This window comes from Erpetoichthys calabaricus, chromosome 13 (assembly GCF_900747795.2).
Source record: "Erpetoichthys calabaricus chromosome 13, fErpCal1.3, whole genome shotgun sequence".
In the NCBI taxonomy this organism is placed as follows: domain Eukaryota; kingdom Metazoa; phylum Chordata; class Cladistia; order Polypteriformes; family Polypteridae; genus Erpetoichthys; species Erpetoichthys calabaricus.
In genome coordinates, this window is record NC_041406.2 from 89,920,475 (window position 1) to 89,941,447 (window position 20,973).

Sequence of the window (20,973 nt, forward strand, 5' to 3'; positions counted from 1 at the left end):
CCTTTTTATGATTACACAGTGTCAGTAACGGATTTGAACTCATAACCTCAGGGCTCAAAGTCCAAAGTCTTAACCACTACACTACACTATCTAAAGTCATAAAAACCTTTAATTTGAATCATCTAGAAAATGAAAAAACAACACCAGAGAGAATTTGGAAACTTTCATTCAAATATTTGCCTAAACAGAAGCTAACACTGAATATTCAATAGAGGGGCTGTGTACTTCCTATTGCACATGTAGATAATTCACAAAAGTACTTAACAAACACGGGTTTCTATTTTTCCTACTTAAAACAACATTTTTTTGTTAAAAGATCTGTGCATGCTCTTTGGTGAGGTACTGCCAGTGTTATACCCCTTTCTCCCCTGGGGCCTCATGTATAACGCCGTGCGTAGAACTCACACTATAACATGGCGTAAGCACAAAAGCGGGATTGTGCGTACGCACAGAAAAATCCAGATGCAGGAATCTGTGCGCACGCATACTTTCACGTTCTTCCACTACATAAATCCCGATTTGCGGGAAAAGTAACGCACGTGCACGCACCTTCTGTCCCGCCCCAACTCCTCCCAGAATTACGCCTCTTTGAATATGCAAATCAATATAAATAGCCTTCTGAGAAAAGACAATGGGAAAAGCACGGGGAAAATATAAGAATTTCAGCGAATACCAAGTGGAGGCAAAGGAAAAACGTACTATTTGTTGGTTTAAACAGTGGTATAATCAACAAAAGAAAGCTGATCGAGTGACAGTGTGTCGGAAAAACTCGAAAGATCAAATTCACAAAGTCGCACAGTGCCCGAAATAAAAAAGAAATCACATATCAAAGTCGCTGTGAAAAGGCGAGTTGTAGCCCACCGTCTGAGTGTCATATGAAAGCGTATTAGGGTACAAACAAAAAAATAGGCACACAGTGGGAAAAAAGCACGAAATGTCAACTTTAATCTCGAAATTTCTTAAATTCGTTTATTTTACTACCGTAGTTTCTCAAGTAGCATGTTAAATGCTTTTTTCTGTGTTTGATCTTCTATGTGCTCTATGTGTGTGAATCACTACGTGCTTCCGTTCTTTCTCTTTCTCCGACAGGACACAGAATGCATTACATTCGAGATATTACAGCTCTCTGAATAATTAAAATACTGAGATGTATACGTGATATCATTTTCATGATGATAGGAATGAAAGCATGTTATTAAACATGGGAACACGGTGGCGCAGTGATTGTTCATAGCTCACGCAAGAGGCTTGCTGCACCATGTGTGACCTTCGATGAAATAATTTATTACAGAAGTACTGTCTCTTTCAAACGTACTAACCTCCAATTCCTGTCCATACTTTTCTTTCTCCAATCGCCACACAATCAGCTCTGTAATAGACGTGAAGCCATTTGTAAGCTTAGAACGCCGATTCTTCAAAACTTTTAAGGAACATTGAAATATCTTCGTAGTACATGTTTAATTATTCTATTCGTCTATCCTTCCAGTGTCGCGTCAGCACCAGCAAGAATACAGCGCAAGGCAGGAGCTATCCGTGAACTAGCTAGCGCTGCGGCACCGTGTCCTCACATGTTTAATTATTAGCAATACAGATTATTTAAATGAAGTTAAAGTTTTATCTGTATACTATAAGCAACATATTTTGCTGCATTTCATCTTAAAAATGATATTGTCATCATACGCGCTTTATAAAGTAGCGCAGGTTGTGCAATATTATAACTGTAGTGCAAGTTTACAGTGAGGTGATTGAGTGCGTTTATAGTTCTTGGGATGAAACTGTTTCTGAAACGCGAGGTCCGTACAGGAAAGGGTTTGACGCTTTTTGCCGTGGTTGAGGTAGTGTGTACTTGAAACTGTATACCGATAATTCTCTTTCCGATCATCTGCTGCTGTGATTCACACTCAGATACAGTGATATAAATACTCCGAGTGGTGCAGTGAGAGTAATATGGAAAAAAATGATCCGCAGTGGCAACCCTTAACGGGAACAGCAAAAAGAAGAACAAGATGCAGTGAGCGTAACAACGCTAAAGCAGTTCTGGTATTTGGAATACTATGGCTATTCCCTGGCCCATTATATTGAAGCAGGTTAATTACAATCAGATGTATTACACTAATAAACAATATGCAGTTAATTTCAGTGTATTTATAAAGCCGCGTCAGGAATGTGGAGCTAAGAAAGAAAGGATGAGCACACAGGAACAGTAGTTTGACCATTCTGTGGACCATTATATTGTTACAGGTTAATTACAATCAGATGCATTAAATTTATGAACGATATGCGGTTAATTTCAGTGTATTTGATAAAGCCGCCGCCGTGGATGTGGATCTAAGAAAGGGTAACCACACAGGAACAGTAGCACTGCTTTGACGCTGGGTGCCGCCAGTCTGCAAAACCGGGCGGATAAATTGCGTACGCCAAGGAATGAGTTACCGTGGAAATGTGCGTGGCTTTACGCCAAGTTTAGGTTTTATACATCGCGATTTGAGCGTGGAAAGGTTCGTACGCAACATTTCTGTGCGTACGCACCGTTTATACATGAGGCCCCTGGTGAATCAAAATTTTGAATAAATGGAAAAAAGTGCTATAAATGAAAACTTTGGTTTTATTTTCTGTACAACTTTGAATAAGACAAATTTTTAAGTTTTTAAATCAGATTACAAAATGCATATTAATAACAATAATTGCCCATGTGTATGTTTGAAGGGTTACCAAGCTTTCAGCGAAGCTGAGCAAGTTCATAAAAGAAGGCTGCAAACAGCTTTGTTCCTTCAATGTAGTTGGACCTAAAACAAAGACATCATACAAGAATAAGAATTATTGCACTGGTTTATTTGCTTTAAAAAGCTATGACTAAAGATTTCTAAAAAACTTTTTTTAGTAGTCTCTTTGGTTTTAAACAGGTTCATTAGGTAAAGAATTTAGGGGTAATTATTGACTCTGACCTAAATTTTAAATCACATATTAATCAGATTACTAGGATAGCATTTTTCCCTTAAGAAATATAGCAAAAGTTAGATCTCTTATAACTTTGCAAGATGGTGAGAAATTAGATCACACTTTTTCGTTTTCAGTCGGCTAGATTACTGTAACGCACTCCTCTCAGGACCACGTAAAAAAGACGTCAATCAATTGCAGCTTGTGCAGAATGCAGCTGGCAGAATCTTAACTAGGAAAAGAAAATCCGAGCACATCACACCAGTCTTAGTGTCATTACACTGGTTACGTGTGTCATTTAGAATTGAGTTTAAAATACTGCTCATGGTTTACAAAGCCTTCAATCATCTCGCTCCATCCTATATTTCAGAATGCCTCTCACCTTACACTCCAAATCGTAACCTTAGATCTTCAAATGAGGGTCTGCTTAGAATTCCAAGAGCTAACCTTAAAAGAATTGGTGAGGCGGCCTGCTGCTGTTAGGCACCTAAAATCTGGAATAGCTTACCGATAGAAATCCGCCAGGCTAATACAGTGGAGCACTTTAAAACACTGCTAAAAACTCATTATTTACTCATGGCTTTCTTGTAGCTTCATTTTAGTTTAACCCTGATATTCTGTATATGCATTTAATTATCATTATCAGTCATGGTGACTCTGTGATCTGTACTAACCACTAATTTCTCTGCTGGTCTTTTTCCGCTTTTCTGTTGTTACAATCTGTGCCACCACCACCTGATCAAAGCACCATGCTGTCCCTACATTGATGGATTGAAGGCCAGAGGTCCACATGACCATCATCATCAAATTCATCCATGTGAAGCCTGAAAACCATGAGGACTGATTGAGGTCATTGATGTTAGGTAGAATGCCTAGAGGGGGCTGGGTGGTCTTGTGGCCTTGGAACCCCTGCAGATTTTGTTTTTATTTTTCTCCAGCCGTCTGGAGATTTTTTTTGTGTTTTCTGTCTTCCCTGGCCATTGGACCTTACTGTTATCCATCCATTCATTATCCAACCCGCTATATCCTAACTACAGGGTCACGGGGGTCTGCTGGAGCCAATCCCAGCCAACACAGGGTGCAAGGCAGGAAACAAACCCCAGGCAGGGCGCCAGCCTACCGCAGGGCGTGCGCGCACACACACACACACCAATCACACACACTAGGGACAATTTAGGATCACCAATGCACCTAACCTGCATGTCTTTGGACTGTGAGAGGAAACCAGAGAACCCGGAGGTAACCCACGCAGACACAGGGAGAACATGCAAACTCCATGCAGGGAGGACCCGGGAAGCGAACCCGGGTCTCCTAACTGCAAGGCAGCATCGCTACCCTTACTGTTATTCTATGTGAATTAGTATTGTCTAATTTTATTTTTATATTTTGTCTTTTTTCATCCTGTAAAGCACTTTGAGCTACATCATTTGTATGAATATGTGCTATATAAATAAATATTGTTGTTGTTGTTGCACGTGCAGCTATAATACAAGAATACAAAACTTGGCCACTTTGCAAAGTGAACCAACCCATGAGCCGGCTCGTCACATATCTGCTATTAGTACATCCCACATTTGGATGTGTGTGGGCTACACAAAGGGTCAACATTGCAGAGACAGCGATGCTGGTACACAGAAACTCCAATGTGTCCTACATTTAACACAAATTAAGTATAGTAGTCATATATATAGTTTCATTTTGCCGGGCTGAACTTTAATGAAGTGACAGGGAAGGCCATGGCATTTGGCTGCATTCACTTATGTGTTCTGGGATTTTCCTAATCTTGTGGCATGTGGCATTATCCCCAAAATACCTCATTAGTAGATGGATAGTTGGCAAAGATATGCTGCTCTGCTGCTTTCATTTGACACAATTTGTGCTAGAAAAACACATCCACAGAATACCTACACTGTTGCCAATTTGCAGAATGGATCCAAACGCTCTTGGTTTTCAGCATACTCTTCTCAGACTTCAGCATGATTAATGAGGTGCAGCACTGTGTTTCCAATTTTCCTTAGCTCATTGCAATTACATTTGTTTTTTCTTTGTCACAGTCATAATCACATCATAATATCCTAAAGTATCACTTTATGCCTTTGTATCTTACTGTGTACGATCTTGATTTTATTTTTATAAAACATTGCTCTTGGATACGGTTATATATTATATTACTTTGTTTCTCCTTAATTCACATCATAATGTTTACCATTGTCATGCACAGTTGCCAGTCATGTGACTTGTTATGTGACCTCTGATGGCATCACTATAAAACATGGTGGGACAGCAGTATCAGCGTCCAGGTTTTGTATTCCCTACATAACTTTTCACTCCTTTCTTTGACTCATACTTTCTAAGTACAGAGGAAACTAAAAGGAGCTTGTAAGAATTCTTCAGGGTTAGGATCATTTTTCAACTTCATTTCCTAACTTTGCTTGTCTTTCTGACTCATGGTTATGATCTTTTGCCTCTTTGTTTAATCGACTCTTTTCACAGTCCCAGTATGTCACTCATCTCCTGGCCTTTGCTAGCAGTTTTCTTTCTTGTTAACTCCAGAGCCTACCAGGTTCCTTTCCTGTAATTTTATCCACTGACAGGACAAGAGTCATCAGGACTAGAGTCAAAGAGTGTGGAGTCGTCACACACTCCATCTGTTACAAGATCTACAAAAGCTGGACATTCTGATTTTTTGGTATTTCAGTTGTACTCAGCTGTCACATGACTGGAACAAGTCATGTCAGCCTCCATTGCCATCTTGTCATAAGTCTGTTCCTGACCACACAACCGCCATTAGCTGAATGTTCTTTGATAGTGAACCAATCTCAGTTCACCATGACACTACCATGCATGAATATCAAAAGAAGAGCTGCAACTACTTGCATTTGATGGCCACTATAATGCCATCTTCAAAACCACTTAAATGTTTATAGTCATGTTAATTGACATTATAAATGTCTAATAAACAACTAACTGTTGCACCACTCACCTTCTTGAATCAACATTGTCTACATATATAATAATATTACTGTCAGATAAAACAATGGGAGGAGCAAGTAGCCTGAACTTAGTGGCCAATCAGAATAAAGTACCTATCACAAGAATAAACTCAGTGATCAGGCATTCCCTTCACATGTCACTTAAATTTGGGATTTTGAGACTTCTCCCTGCCAATTATATCACTACTTTAGTGTCTACTTGTGTTTAATTTTCCAGGTTTGCTTACCTGCTGATTTTCTCTTTTTCCGAATGCTCCCCATCATCTGCCCCACAGATTGGCAGCATCATGACACTTTTCTTTGTAACATCTTGGAAATTCCAAGCAATCGGAATGGTGGATCCCTCTCTGATCATGTCAGGCTCTACACCAAATACTGTTATTGGAAGGAGTGAAAAATGACAGAATTGTGTAAGGATTGCACAAATATTTTGTTAAACTCCATTAGCATTTCATTTCTCTATATATTCAGTAGGCATATACTGTATATTTAGCTTGGTGTAGAAATAAACATATTAGTTAAACCAAAGTAAAGCTATGGAAGATAAAGACATGATGGGAGTAAACCACAGATAAAGGAGTAGGAAGAGATTTATCCAGAAAATGTTGCAGCTGGAAGTTTGCAGTTTTTTGCAACAAGTGGAAGGGTCTTTGGATAGCCATCTGTCAACCCATAGCCAATGGGAAAGGTTAAAAAGACTACCTGCCGGCAAAAGACAAAGATACTCTTGAAGTTTTGAACTGCTACACTCAATAAAAAAAAGAGTAAAAAATGTAGACTTAAGGTGGAGCATCTTTAAATGTTTTACTCAGTTTGTCAACGAGTTTACTATCACAATTTTGTTTATTACATATTTTTGTAACAGTGAGTCATATTTAAAAATTCGGTCGTGAGCATCACTAGGCTTTGTGCCCTAGGAACCAAGTTACTCAAACTGTTCTATAACATTTCAGTAATTATTTACTGCTCTAATGCTCTTTCTGATCATAAAATAGGTCATTATGATAGCACTTGACGAGAAGAATTCATAATTAATTGCAGAATTATGGTATTTGAGGGTTCCTCTAGAGTAGGGGTGTCGAACTCCGGGCCTGGAGGGCCACAGTAGCTGCAGGTTTTCATTCTAACCCTTTTCCTTATCAGTGACCAGTTTTCACTACTAATGAACTCCTTTTTCTCTTCATTTTAATCACCTTGTTTTTAAAGATTCATATAGATAGATACAGTAGATACTTTACTAATCCCCAAGGGGAAATTCACATACTCCAGCAGCAGCATACTGATAAAAACAATATTAATTAACTCTTTGAGGGCTGAATATTTTTTCAGTTGTTTTCATCAAGGCGCCGGCCGCCAGGGCTGATAAGAGAGCATAGCGAAAGCGCAAAGCAAAATACTCCATAGACAATGTTTTGCGTATTATTACTGAATTGGACTCAGACGTACTGCACTCCGATTTTGATACAAGTGATCTGGAGATCAAAAATGAAAGTGATGTACCAGCATCAGCTGATCGGTCCCTAGTTGATTGTTGAGCTGAATGCTTTCGTTTAGTGACCGGCAGCTGCATGAAGATACTACTGTACGTCATTATATGTCGACATCAGCCTCGAAAGAGTTAAAGAGTGATAAAAACACAGTGCAAGTTAAAAAGTGCAAGGTGGAGAGTGCAATGCATGTATAACAGTCAATAACATTGTATTGTGTTAACGTTTACCCCCCCAGGTGGAACTGAAGAGTCGTATAGTGTGGGGCAGGAACCATCTCCTCAGTCTGTCAGTGGAGCAGGACAGTGGCAACAGTCTGTCGCTGAAGCTGCTCCTCTGTCTGGAGATGATCCTGTTCAGTGGATGCAGTGGATTCTCCATGATTGACAGGAGTCTGCTCAGCGCCCGTCGCTCTGCCACAGATGTCAAACTGTCCAGCTCCGTGCCTACAATAGAGCCTGCCTTCCTCACCAGTTTGTCCAGGCGTGAGGCGTCCTTCTTCTTTATGCTGCCTCCCCAGCACACCACCGCGTAGAAGAGGGCGCTCGCCACAACCGTCTGATAGAACATCTGCAGCATCTTATTGCAGATGTTGAAGGACACCAGCCTTCTAAGGAAGTATAGTCGGCTCTGCCCTCTCTTGCACAGAGCATCAGTATTGGTAGTCCAGTCCAATTTATCATCCAGCTGCACTCCCAGGTATTTATAGGTCTGCACCCTCTGCACACAGTCACCTCTGATGATCACGGGGTCCATGAGGGGCCTCCTAAAATCCACCACCAGCTCCTTGGTTTTGTTGGTGTTCAGTTATAGGTGGTTTGAGTCGCACCATTTAACAAAGTCCTTGATTAGGTCCCCAGCACACCACCGCGTAGAAGAGGGCGCTCGCCACAACCGTCTGATAGAACATCTGCAGCATCTTATTGCAGATGTTGAAGGACACCAGCCTTCTAAGGAAGTATAGTCGGCTCTGCCCTCTCTTGCACAGAGCATCAGTATTGGTAGTCCAGTCCAATTTATCATCCAGCTGCACTCCCAGGTATTTATAGGTCTGCACCCTCTGCACACAGTCACCTCTGATGATCACGGGGTCCATGAGGGGCCTCCTAAAATCCACCACCAGCTCCTTGGTTTTGCTGGTGTTCAGTTATAGGTGGTTTGAGTCGCACCATTTAACAAAGTCCTTGATTAGGTCCCTATACTCCTCCTCCTGCCCACTCCTGATGCAGCCCACGATAGCAGTGTCGTCAGCGAACTTTTGCATGTGGCAGGAATTGGCATTGGTATTGGAAGTCCGATGTATATAGGCTGAACAGGAACGGAGAAAGTACAGTCTCCTGCGGCGCTCCTGTGCTGCTGACCACAATGTCAGACCTGCACATACTGAGGTCTGTCTGTAAGATAGTCCACGATCCATGCCACCAGGTATGAATCTACTCCCATCTCTGTCAGTTTGTCCCTAAGGAGCAGAGGTTGGATGGTGTTGAAGGCGCTAGAGAAGTCCAAAAACGTAATTCTTACAGCACCACTGCCTCTGTCCAAGTGGGAGAGGGATCGGTGTAGCATATAGATGATGGCATCCTCCGCTCCCACCTTCTCCTGGTATGCGAACTGCAGAGGGTCGAGGGTGTGGCGGACCTGTGGCCTCAGTTGGTGAAGCAATAGCCGCTACATGGTCTTCATCACATGTGACGTCAGAGCGACAGGCCAAAAGTCATCAGCTCACCAGGACGTGATACCTTTGGGACTGGGGTGATGCAAGATGTTTTCCAAAGCCTCGGGACTCTCCCCTGTTCCAGGTTCAGGTTGAAGATGCGCTGTAGAGGACTCCCCAGCTCCAACGCACAGACCTTCAGCAGTCGTGGTGATACTCCATCTGGACCCACTGCTTTGCTGGCACAAAGTCTCCTCAGCTCTCTGCTTACCTGGGCTGCTGTAATTGTGGGTGTTCAGTCCTCTGAGTTGATTCTTTTCTTCATTAAATGGCAGCCAAATAAAAATGAAATGTGAAATGAGCCAACAGATGACCAGTTAAATTGGGCTTTCAAACTCCAACCAACTTCACTCCAACCAGTCTCTTGATGAGAAGCCCATTCTCACTGTTAATTAAACTTGTTATTTAATTCGATGGCTTGTTGCTGCTCTCATTCTGGCACAGCAGACATTTCCAAAACTGTTAATTTTTCAGTTTTTTCTGAGAACACCGTCAAAATGTTTTGGTGACCTGAGACCTTCACTTTTCTTTATTTTCAGATATTGTGTGATGGGCACAGGTGAGCTGGTCATGTTTTGTGTCTCATTATTGTTTGGCTGCTAATTAATGAAAAAGAGACAACTAAAGGGCCTGAGTCAAGTTAATTAAAACAAAGGCAAAAGAAGTTAATTAGCAGGAAAAACTGGTTACTAATGAAGAGGATGGCTAGAGTTGAAAACCAGGACCGGAGTTCGACACCCATGCCCTAGAGCAGGGGTGGACAAAGTCATTCCTGGAGGGCCACAATGGCCGCGGGTTTTTGTTCCAACCCAGTTGCTTAATTAGAAAACAATCCTTGCCAATAATTACATTTCATGGCTTGTTAGTGCTTTAACTCTGCTATGTCAAGTCATTCTCATATCCTAGATTTTGTTTTCTATTCTAAGGATATCATCCAAATACTTTGAAGTGTAAAACGGATGGGTAATTCTCAATCCTTCACTTTTTTCTCTTCTCTTTCCTTCCAAGTATTTAATTAAACCAAACAGTGCACGATAAATACACACAGGTGTAAAGGGTAACAAGCAAAATGGATAACTGCTGGTTTCTTTTGTCATTTGCATCTTATTGCTAATAAGGAGCAATTAAAAACTGAGAATGCAGCTGTTTAAGATTTAAATAAGCAATAAGGGTTCAAAATCTTAACGAGCGAGATAACTAAAATGAAGCAGAAGTGTTTCTAGAGCAATAAGTGCTTGTTATTAAACAACAAGGGGGCTCCGCCCCCTGCTCGCTTCGCTCGCCTACCCCCGGCGTTTTGAACCCGTGCCCGCTGGGCAGCCACGTGTGAGGATGACGCACGTTTAATACAGAGCGTTCGCCTGTGTCACTCTGGGGCTCCCCACTGTTAATACGGAGCTCCATCCGTACTATTATGCAGTGCATTGTGGACTACCGCGGACGCCGTAGTGTTTCCCGTTTCAGTTTGTATCTCGGTCAGTTGAGCTTTTGTTTTTGAAGTGTTTGAATTCCGGTCTTCATTATCTGTAACCTGCTGTCCATGTATTTGGCCCCCTAGTTTAACCTGTTTATGACGTTTTACTTTGCTTTCTACTCTGTCTTTCATTTGTGATCTCACTTTATTCTGCTTTTGTTTCAATGACACCTGGTCCGTGGTGAATATATTTTCCCTTTTTCGAGTAATAATTTTCATTTGTTTGCGATACTGTGATGTTTATCGTACTGTTAATAATGCATCACTGTAATGTGATTCACCTATGGTGTATAGTTTGGACGTGTGAGGATGACGTATGTTTAATACGGAGCGTTCGACCGTGTCACTCTGGGTCTCCCCACTGTTACTACGAAGCTGTTTCCGAACTATTATGCGGTGCATTGTGGAGTACTGCAGACTCTGTAGTGTTTCCCGTTTCACTTCGTATCTCGTTTAGTCGAGCTGTTTCTTTTTGGAGCAGTGCCTGCCTGGTCTGCGGCATTTCAGACGCACGTTGTAGGCGCCTGCGTTCATTAATTATATCCAGGAAGGCGCGTGTTTGTATCTCGGTCACTCGAGCTGTGTCGTGTTGAATCCGTGCCTGCTTTGCCTACGCAGTTTGAGACGCGCGTTGTAGGCGTCCACATTCATTAGATCTGTCCACGCGTTTAACTGTCGTTGTTTCTGCCTTTATATTCTGTATCTCAGTGTGCATGTGTTTCATGCCTAGGTTTTTTTGAAGCTGTTGCATTCCAGTTTTCATCATCTGTAACCCGCTCTCCATGTGTTTGTCCCTGTTCTTGAATCCCTTTATAAAGTTTTACTTTGTTTCCTACTCTGTGTTTTATTTCTGACCTCGCTTTATCCTGCTTGCGGCATGTCAGACGGTTCGTAGTCTCTCTCGTTTTACTCTGGGGAGGGGGGCTTTGTTCTGTAACCTGATCTCCATGTGTTTGTCCCTGTTCTTTAACCTCTTTATGACGTTTTACTTTGTTTCCTACTCTGACGGTTCGTAGTCTCTCCCGTTTTGCTCTGGGGGGGGGGGGGTTTGTGTGGCGCCTGTGCACGTGCGTAGTCTCTCCCGTTTCACTCTGGGGGGGGGGGGCTTTGTGTGGCACTTGCGCACTATGTCTTTTGCGTCCACGGGCAGGTCCCTGCGTCCATATCCAGTTTACCATTCTCGTTTAGTAATATGGATATGGATTGGGTTGGAACAAAACCTGCAGCCACTGCGGCCCTCCAGGAATGACTTTTCCCACTCCTGCTCTACAGCGCCTCTTTCTCTTGCACAATTTGACTCAAAAACGAATCAGTATATCGTCATTTCATAACAGGCTTAAGTTTCGAGTTTGGTGTTTTCCCATCCAGCCATTTCAGACAGACACACACCCATCATTGAATTTTGCACTGCTAGGTAGGCTGAATGAAAACAGAGCCAAACAGAAAACCTAAATAAGTAAAGCAGCCAGACTTGAATTAGCTGATAAGCTGAAGTTTGAAAGCATTGAAAATGTGTGACCAATGCAGCACACTAGGACGTTTACACCCATTCTTTATATAGTTATAAAAAAGCAATTGTTTTGAAGAACGAACAGCAGAACCATTTGCAATGGTTATGGTAATAAAGTAATCCCTCCTCCATCGCGGGGGTTGCGTTCCAGAGCCACCCGCGAAATAAGAAAATCTGCGAAGTAGAAACATACGTTTATATGGTTATTTTTATATTGTCATGCTTGGGTCACAGATTTGCGCAGAAACACAGGAGGTTGTAGAGAGACAGGAACGTTATTCAAACACTGCAAACAAACATTTGTCTCTTTTTCAAAAGTTTAAACTGTGCTCCATGACAAGACAGAGATGACAGTTCCGTCTCACAATTAAAAGAATGCAAACATATCTTCCTCTTCAAAGGAGTGCATGTCAGGAGCAGTGACTGTCACAGAGATAGAGAAAAAAGCAAACAAATCAATAGGGCTGTTTGGTTTTTAAGTATGCGAAGCACTGCGGCACAAAGCTGTTGAAGGCGGCAGCTCACACCCCCTCTGTCAGGAGCAGACAAAGAGAGAGAGAGAGAGAGAGATATATAGAGAGACAGAGTTTGTTTTTCAATCAAAAATCAATACGTGCCCTTCGAGCTTTTAAGTATGCAAAGCACCGTGCAGCATGTCGTTTCAGGAAGCAGCTGCACAAAAGATAGCAACGTGAAGATAATCTTTCAGCATTTTTAGACGAGCGTCCGTATCGTCTAGGTGTGCGAACAGCCCCCCTGCTCAATCCCCCTACGTCAGGATCAGAGAAAGTCAGCGCAAGAGAGAGAGAAAAGTAAGCTGGGTAGCTTCTCAGCCATCTGCCAATAGCGTCCCTTGTATGAAATCAACTGGGCAAACCAACTGAGGAAGCATGTACCAGAAATTAAAAGACCCATTGTCCGCAGAAATCCGCAAACCAGCAAAAAATCCGCAATATATATTTAAATATGCTTACATATAAAATCCGCAATAGAGTGAAGCCGCGAAAGGCGAAGCGCGATATAGCGAGGGATTACTGTATCTGCTGGTAACTCCTGATTTCATTAATAAGCCAAGCCTGGATATTCTAAACATATGAAAATATGGCAGCATATAAATATGAATTGTACCTGTCTTTATTGCTCTCCTGGCCGCCACATATTGGGGATCATTGACATTTGCCACCCATGGCTTTGCTGCAATAGGCATCAAGATTTTAAGGGTGTTGCTGCTATTTCTTTTTGCAAAAATCTCATGAAGATATTCTGTAACCTACAGTGGAAAAAGAGAGCTTCAAAACAAATCCTTAGTAAATATAGAGGCACTCTTGCGTTAGAATGCAAATAAATGTCAAGGAAGCCACAGTATATAAAAGAAAAGCTTTTATTACCACATAAGTGATCATAAAAGACGAATGCAGGGTGCTGAGGAGAAAAGGTACAAACAACAAGGAAACAATAGAAATCTACAGCCTGTCTGGGCCTTCCTAAACAACATTTGGTCTCTGTCTAATACTAATTGAGCCCACAAGCAACTGCAGTGTTCTACATTTATTAGTGGATAACAGAAGGATAAAGAAGTTAGGGTTGTTAGGCCTAACAGGTGCAAAACTGGTAGATGAAAGTAAATTCCAAGTAGAAGTTTGGTGAGTGTATTACAAGTATTGGAAATCAGTCAGTAGAAAGTGTGTTCTTGCTTCATTAGTTACTTTTTTAAAACAAGGACTCCCATAAAGACAGAAGTAACTGTCAAAGTCTTATTACGCTATGCCCTGCACAGACTGAAGATGCCCACTTCTCCCTGTGTCTAGGAAAATGACCCCAAAGATGGACATATAATCATACATGGGCCCAAGTGAAAAATTGTAAAACAATTGGACTGTCCTATGGGCTTCCTTCACTTGTCTGTAGCTATAAGAATGAAAAACGCATTTAAAAGCAAATTAAAACTACCCTTTCTTCAGTAACATATTTTCTTGTTTTTTATATTTCTACTGTGGTTATTGGTGGAGGGACACATTGGTTCTAGTATGGCTGCAATATTAAAACAACACACATCCTGCTAGATTCAGTATTAGTTTAGTCAATGAATGTTGATAACTAGTTATTTCAGGTGTCTTGTTATTCCTTTGATAATTGATTTAGTTGTGTAAGAGCTATTTTCCTAGTTACATAAGATTCATAAATATTTTACTAGATGACAATGCATAATCTATGGGAGCTTCCTATAACCCCCAAAAGTAGAATTGAATTGGTATATTCTTGCCATTTCTAACAGCTTTGAGTAAACCTTATTCTTCAGCTAGTGACCAGCCTTGCCATGTGTAAGGTGTAGAAGGCATAAGGTTTTAAACCATGCCTATGCATGTGCCTATGTGCCAACGGGCCTTTTGAGTGTGTAAAGTAACTCGTAAAACATTTACGTGCAGGACCATACGCTTATAGTGTACAGAAGAAGAAGCTAAGAATTTTTAAGTAAAGAAGAAGAAGTGAAGAACTTTTAAGTACAGAAATAACTAAAGTTTCTCAAGAAAAGCAACGTTTAGAGAAGATACATTTTTCCTTTTTTTTGCCTTTTATTCTATGTGTGTAACTATTTTTTCTTTTATTCTGGTGTGGATTATTTGCTTTTAACTTTCACTAAATAATTTTAAAACGAACTTTTGGACTGAGAGATTTCTTTTAACACGCGTTTTACCCGTGCTTGATCTCGCCTTACGCTTCGGTGGCTACAAGTTGCATGATGTATAACTTTTAAAGAACATTTGCCTTCATACAAGCGCCAATGCCATTGAGGCAAATAAAGCTAAGATTTCTTATCTTCATAAACTTAAATATTTTTTTGCAGATACCTTTAAATCATGTGTTCATAATGTATCACTAACTGGAATGTCTGATTTAGCGGATTATATTCCAGAGTCTTACAGAAAGTTAGGTTACCATTTTCAGACACTGTAAAAAGATGTTAACGCCAGGTACTTTAAATAAGAAAGATTCAAGATTGTGTAATGATGCCACCCAGCGCCATTAAAAAGCAAGTCATTACACAAGGTCACCCACCATCACTGAAGCATAGATGAAGTCAAAAAAATCGGTGTGATAAAGAGCCTTTCACACAACTGAGGAATCTCAAGACCATCTTTTTAGATAGATAGATAGATAGATAGATAGATAGATAGATAGATAGATAGATAGATAGATAGATAGATAGATAGATAGATAGATAGATAGATAGATAGATAGATAGATAGTGTGGGCTTTTAACCCTTGAAAAAACAACGCTAGAACCAAGAAAAAGGTTTGGTGACCATCCCCGTATATTGCCCTAAGACAATATATGAAAAAAGTGATCAAAGTCTTTTAAATTACAAGAACATTTGACAGTCTGTACTTTGTGAAAATGGTGGATTTATACAAAAAGGATTATGGGAACAGGAAATGGTTGGCGTTAGGAACAGGAACCGGAAGTAACATCATCGAGGTGACCCGGAAGTGATGTGATCTGGATGAGCCGGAAGTGGTGTCATTGAAAATGGCCGGAAGTGACGTTGTTGCGGTCATTTTTATACCCAGAAGTGGAGGCAATTATTTTTCTTCTGGCTTTCTGTGGAAAGAAGAGATCTAGGTAAGTACCACGTGACCAACTCATATCTCGCGATAGTTTTCTTAGGCTATTTGACCGCCTCCTAATCGCACGTGTGTGACAATAGACAGATAGATAGATAGATAGATAGATAGATAGATAGATAGATAGATAGATAGATAGATAGATAGATAGATAGATAGATAGATAGATAGATAGATAGATAGATAGATAGATAGATAGATAGATAGATAGATAGATAGATAGACGCAGACATACATACATACATACATACATAAAGAGCTTAGGCTGCCCATCAACATATGACGCACCCAGGACAGCTAAGGTCCACTGATGCCAGTGTTGACACTGACTCGAGGCTTCAGTCTGGACTATGATGATAAATGTTGTTATTAGCCCTCAAAATAAATGTAGCACCTTTTACAGGCAGCAATGAATGAAAGTAGTTTAAAAATATAAAATACTACCTGCTTCTCCACAACTACAGGGTCCATGTTTGGAACTTGACGCATAGAAAATTTCCCAATGACTTTGTTAGGAATAACTGTTTTTGATCCGGGGTCAGCATAAGCCCCCTGAATTCCATGGATTGACAAAGATGGGTAACGCCAGTAGTGCATAAGAACATCTTCCTAAAGGCAAGAAGAACATAGGTCCACAATCCATGAAAATGTACTTTTCCTTGCATGTTGCATTGCATGATATTTTAGTTTCAATTATTTTTGAAGTTGTAAAAACAACTAAGGTAGTAAGTGGCAAAGACAGTTATACAAAATCCATCCATCCATTATCCAACCCGCTATATCCTAACTACAGGGTCACGGGGATCTGCTGGAGCCAATCCCAGCCAACACAGGGCGCAAGGCAGGAAACAAACCCCGGGCAGGGCACTAGCCCACCGCAGGTTATACAAAATAAACTGCAGCTAGTGAGGAAGAGGAGAGTGACAGGAATTACAGTTTTTTTTTTTTGTTCTTTATTTCGCCTTATACAATTTCTTGTATTAGGAATTTGTTAGTTTTCGCATACCCCTTGGGGTCAGAGCGCAGGGTCAGCCATTGTACAGCACCCCTGGAGCCATTACAGGTTAAGGGTCTTGCTCAAGGGCCCAGCAGAGTAGGATCTCTTTTGGCAGTGACGGGGATTTGAACCGGCAGCCTTCTGGATACCAGCGCAGATTCTTAGCCTCAGAGCCACCACTCTGCCTGGACTTTGACCAAGACAGCATTCTATACTGTGATTCATTAAAAAAAAGTTTTGTTTTTTTGTTTTTTTTAATCATTTTAGTTTTATTTCACTTTTTCAATCAATTTCTTTAGCTATTTGTATTTATCACACAGTATGCAATCATTTTATAAAGTATTGTTATGACAAAACATGACCTATATGTGTGCATGCATGTGACATCACGACGCAGCCTTCTATTAAAGAGCAAACCTTTTGCTCAGGAAGTATTTGCACTTTGTTTTATGCAAAGGAAAGATTTGTTGAGGAAAAGCTAGCTTCTTGAGTAATATCATTTCTTCTTTATGTTTTGCAAAAAAAAATGTTTGTACAGATGGTGTATGTTAGCTGCACACAACTCCATTGTTTGTATTGTGTATGGAATAAATTGAAAAGACGTGTTCACACTGAATTAAAATGTGCCACATGATGTTGTGAGACTATAAACCTGAAACACTTCTGGCTCCGACCCCACCACTGCCTCCATATGTTACCGTAATCAAGACACTTAATTTACAAATGCTTCATTAGATGAAACACACAAACGGTTATACTGTGTTGTGTAAATTGCTTTGGATAAAAGCACATGATGCTTTGGGTTGTTTTGTAGTTTAAAAGTACCAATGCTATTTGCGGAGAACATAAGCCAATTAATTTTTATTTTTGTTTTCATATAGCATTTAAAATTTTAAACATCATATTGAAATACTAAACATACCTGCATAATCTTTTTGGAAAGGCAGGAGCCCAGGCTTGTCATGTGAATTACCCAGGCAGCCAAGACTGGCATATCCAAGGCTGTGATTTTAAGGGTCATACCTTTTTATCATAGATCAAACGTGTCACTCCTATGTTATTTTTATATTCTTCGAGATCAAACTGAATGTTTTCATACAACTTCCTCTCCTCTTCAGTTAGTGGCGCAACATCATCGTAAATCCCTGGGACCAAAATCTGACCTTTAGCATCCACTAGGCTGTCTGAAATGACAAACAGGTACTATTTAAATGTACTGATTGGAGGAGTAGTAAAAGCCAAAAGAGACAGGTGCTGGGTGCCATTATGCATTTCATTTTTTGCCATGTTGGGTCACATGCATCCACATAGTCCATATTACACAACGTCAGCACTCATTTGGCTCATTCATGTACTCTTTTATGAAAGCTCATGGAATGGGATTGCATTACACAGACCCTTCACCAAAATGCAATAATACAATGAAAAGCCTGAAGTTATCAAAAAAAAAGCAGTTCTTTAAACCAAATGTCATTTAAGAGATCCATCCATCCATTTTACAACCCGCTATATCCTAACTACAGGGTCATGGGGGTCTGCCAGAGCCAATCCCAGCCAACACAGGGTGCAAGACAGGAAACAAACCCCGGGCAGGGGGCCAGCCCACCGCAGGGCACACACACACACACACACACTAGGGACAATTTAGGATCACCAATGCACCTAACCTGCATGTCTTTGGACTGTGGGAGGAAACCCACGCAGACACGGGGAGAACATACAAACTCCACGCAGGGAGGACCCGGGAAGCGAACCCAGGTCTCCTAACAGTGAGGCAGCAGCACTACCCACTGTGCCGCCCTCATTTAAGAGATGATAAGCATAAAGTACAAAAATAGCAAAACACAAAACTGTGGAATCTCTTTGGTCCTGGCAATGCATTTTTGTTTTTGCCAAATGTATTATGAGACGTTGCTTTCCCCACTTTTCCACGTCCAAACTGCCAACATGCACCCTTTCACCTTTCTCTTCTTCTCTCTCTCCATCTCTCAACATCAGGCCTTCTCTATTATTTTTTTTTTCAAAATCGCCTTCTGATTATACAGTGCATCCGGAAAGTATTCACAGCGCATCACTTTTTCCACATTTTGTTATGTTACAGCCTTATTCCAAAATGGATTAAATTCAATTTTTTCCTCAGAATTCTGCACACAACACCCCATAATGACAACATGAAAAAAGTTATACTTGAGGTTTTTGCAAATTTATTAAAAATAAAAAAATTGAGAAATCCCATGTATGCTGGTGATGTATACATTGTGAAAAAACGACATATACATTTAAAATGAAAGTTATAACCTTACCCAGTAAAGCTATCAGGTCAGCCATTGGCTCAAATAGACTGCCACCATGTGCCCCAGAGTGGAGAGCTTGTTTGCCACCTGATACCTGAACACAAAGAGTCAAATGTAAAATAGCTTGTCTTATCATAATTTTTTTTGATTTCAGTAAAACCTTTTACAATTAGAACTTATTACAGAATTGCTAAGGAGTCAGATACTCAGCTACCATAAACTAATTTGATCTGTTATGGATTGCAGTATCAATGAACTAAAGCCCATCAGTTGAGGTTGGGTGTTGAAATGGTGGAATTCTCTGATGGTTACTCCATTAGAAATGATCCTGAGGTCATGAGTGTAAGTGGCTGTAGGTGAGGTTCTTGCACAGAGGTGCTGGGCTCCTCTCCATCACAACATCCATCCATCCATTTTCCAACCCACTGAATCCGAACACAGGGTCACAGAGGGTCTGCTAGAGCCAATCCCAGCAAACACAGGGCACGAGGCAGGAACCAATCCTGGGCAGGGTGCCAACCCACCGCAGGATCACAACATAAGCAACTAAACAATATAGAAGGACATCGAAGTAGAGCCTCAGTTCCTATGGATGATGTGAGATGTGGATGCCCCTGGGTGCCTAAAACGGGAAGTGTAGCAGACATGACCAACTGAGAAAAGACTTGAGAGCTGACCCTCTCATGATGGAGGGATTTTATATCTCTCAGCTGGCCTTTGAGCACAAAAGAGAATTCCTCAGGGAAAGCTGGACACTGTAGCTGGGGATAGAGTGGTCTGTTCTGTCCAACTGGTGCTGTCACCTTAACCCCTCACCAGAACAGATGAATTTTGAACAAGTGTGTTACTCTTTGTGTATATATTTTTAATGTTATGATGTCTTTATTACAATCCTACTAATAGCTGCAGTGGTAGTAGTGTTATTAGAACAATAGAACACTCTAGATTAGAACAGGCCAACAAAGCTTGCCAGTCTTATCCACTTAATTCTTCCAAAAAAAGTTTTGAAAGTCCCCAAAGTCTTACCGTCTACCACACTACTTGTTAGCTTATTCCTGTTTATCATTCTTTGCGTAAAAGAAAAACTTCCTACTGTTTGTGCAAAATTTACCCTTAATAAGTTTCCAACTGTGTCCCCATGTTCTCGATGAACTCTTTTTAAACTCCCAGTCTTGATCCACTGGACTAATTCCCTTCATAATTTTAAACACTTCAGTCATGTCACCTCTTAATCTTCTTTTGCTTAAACTCTAAAGGCTCAGCTCTTTTAACCTTTCCTCATAATTCAACCCCTGTAGCCCTGGAATCAGCCTTATGTGTACAGAGTCCAACATGTTGTCACTTTCTGGTGCCGTGATAATCAAGAATGTTTAAAATTCATGGCTTCATTTTATAAGTGGTAATTGTGGCATTGATCCTGACAAGAAACAGAGGCAGGCAAGTGTATTGTAACGCAGGGCCAGGACCACACACCTTAATACAAGGAAGAGTGTCCGTGTATCTGTCAGGTTGGTTTGTCTGTGTTATATCCCATTTGGTATGGGATTCATAAAAGCAGTGCTAATGTTTGTGATGTGCCATCTGTTAGAATGAAACATACAATGCTTTTTATTATTACACGCATTAAAAGTACATTCCGGTAGACTGTGCACTTCAAAAGTTAACACTGTTTACATCCAAGAGACTGTAACTTCCAGGGTATCCACCTTAATAATATAAAAAGTGTCTGTGTGTATATGTCTGTATATTTGTGTGTCCGTCCAGCTTGCTAGCATTAGGGAGAAAATGTTAAAAATAGAAAAAACATGTAGAGGAAGGGTGAAAAAATCAAAAATGATAATAAAAATATCAAATAAGGGTCTAAGATATTGAAAATGGGCGGCACGGTGGTGCAGTGGGTAGCGCTGCTGCCTCGCAGTTGGGAGACTTGGGGACCTGGGTTC

At 40.8% G+C, this 20,973-nt stretch overlaps 1 protein-coding gene across 2 annotated transcripts in view; it reads right to left on the bottom strand.

Moving 5' to 3' along the window:
• Window positions 1-2,585: 2,585 nt before the first annotated feature.
• Window positions 2,586-20,973, bottom strand: part of LOC114663466 (beta-Ala-His dipeptidase-like) — a 43,126-nt gene continuing 24,738 nt past the window's right edge. For both annotated transcript variants that reach the window (XM_028817214.2, XM_028817216.2), the window contains exons 7-12: window positions 19,040-19,124; window positions 17,760-17,920; window positions 16,184-16,348; window positions 13,244-13,385; window positions 6,158-6,305; window positions 2,586-2,786 (exon numbers count right to left, since the gene is read on the bottom strand). In XM_028817214.2, coding sequence (XP_028673047.1) covers window positions 2,720-2,786; window positions 6,158-6,305; window positions 13,244-13,385; window positions 16,184-16,348; window positions 17,760-17,920; window positions 19,040-19,124 — 768 coding nt within the window. In that variant the 3' untranslated portion in view covers window positions 2,586-2,719. The remainder of the gene's footprint in view (window positions 2,787-6,157; window positions 6,306-13,243; window positions 13,386-16,183; window positions 16,349-17,759; window positions 17,921-19,039; window positions 19,125-20,973) is intronic.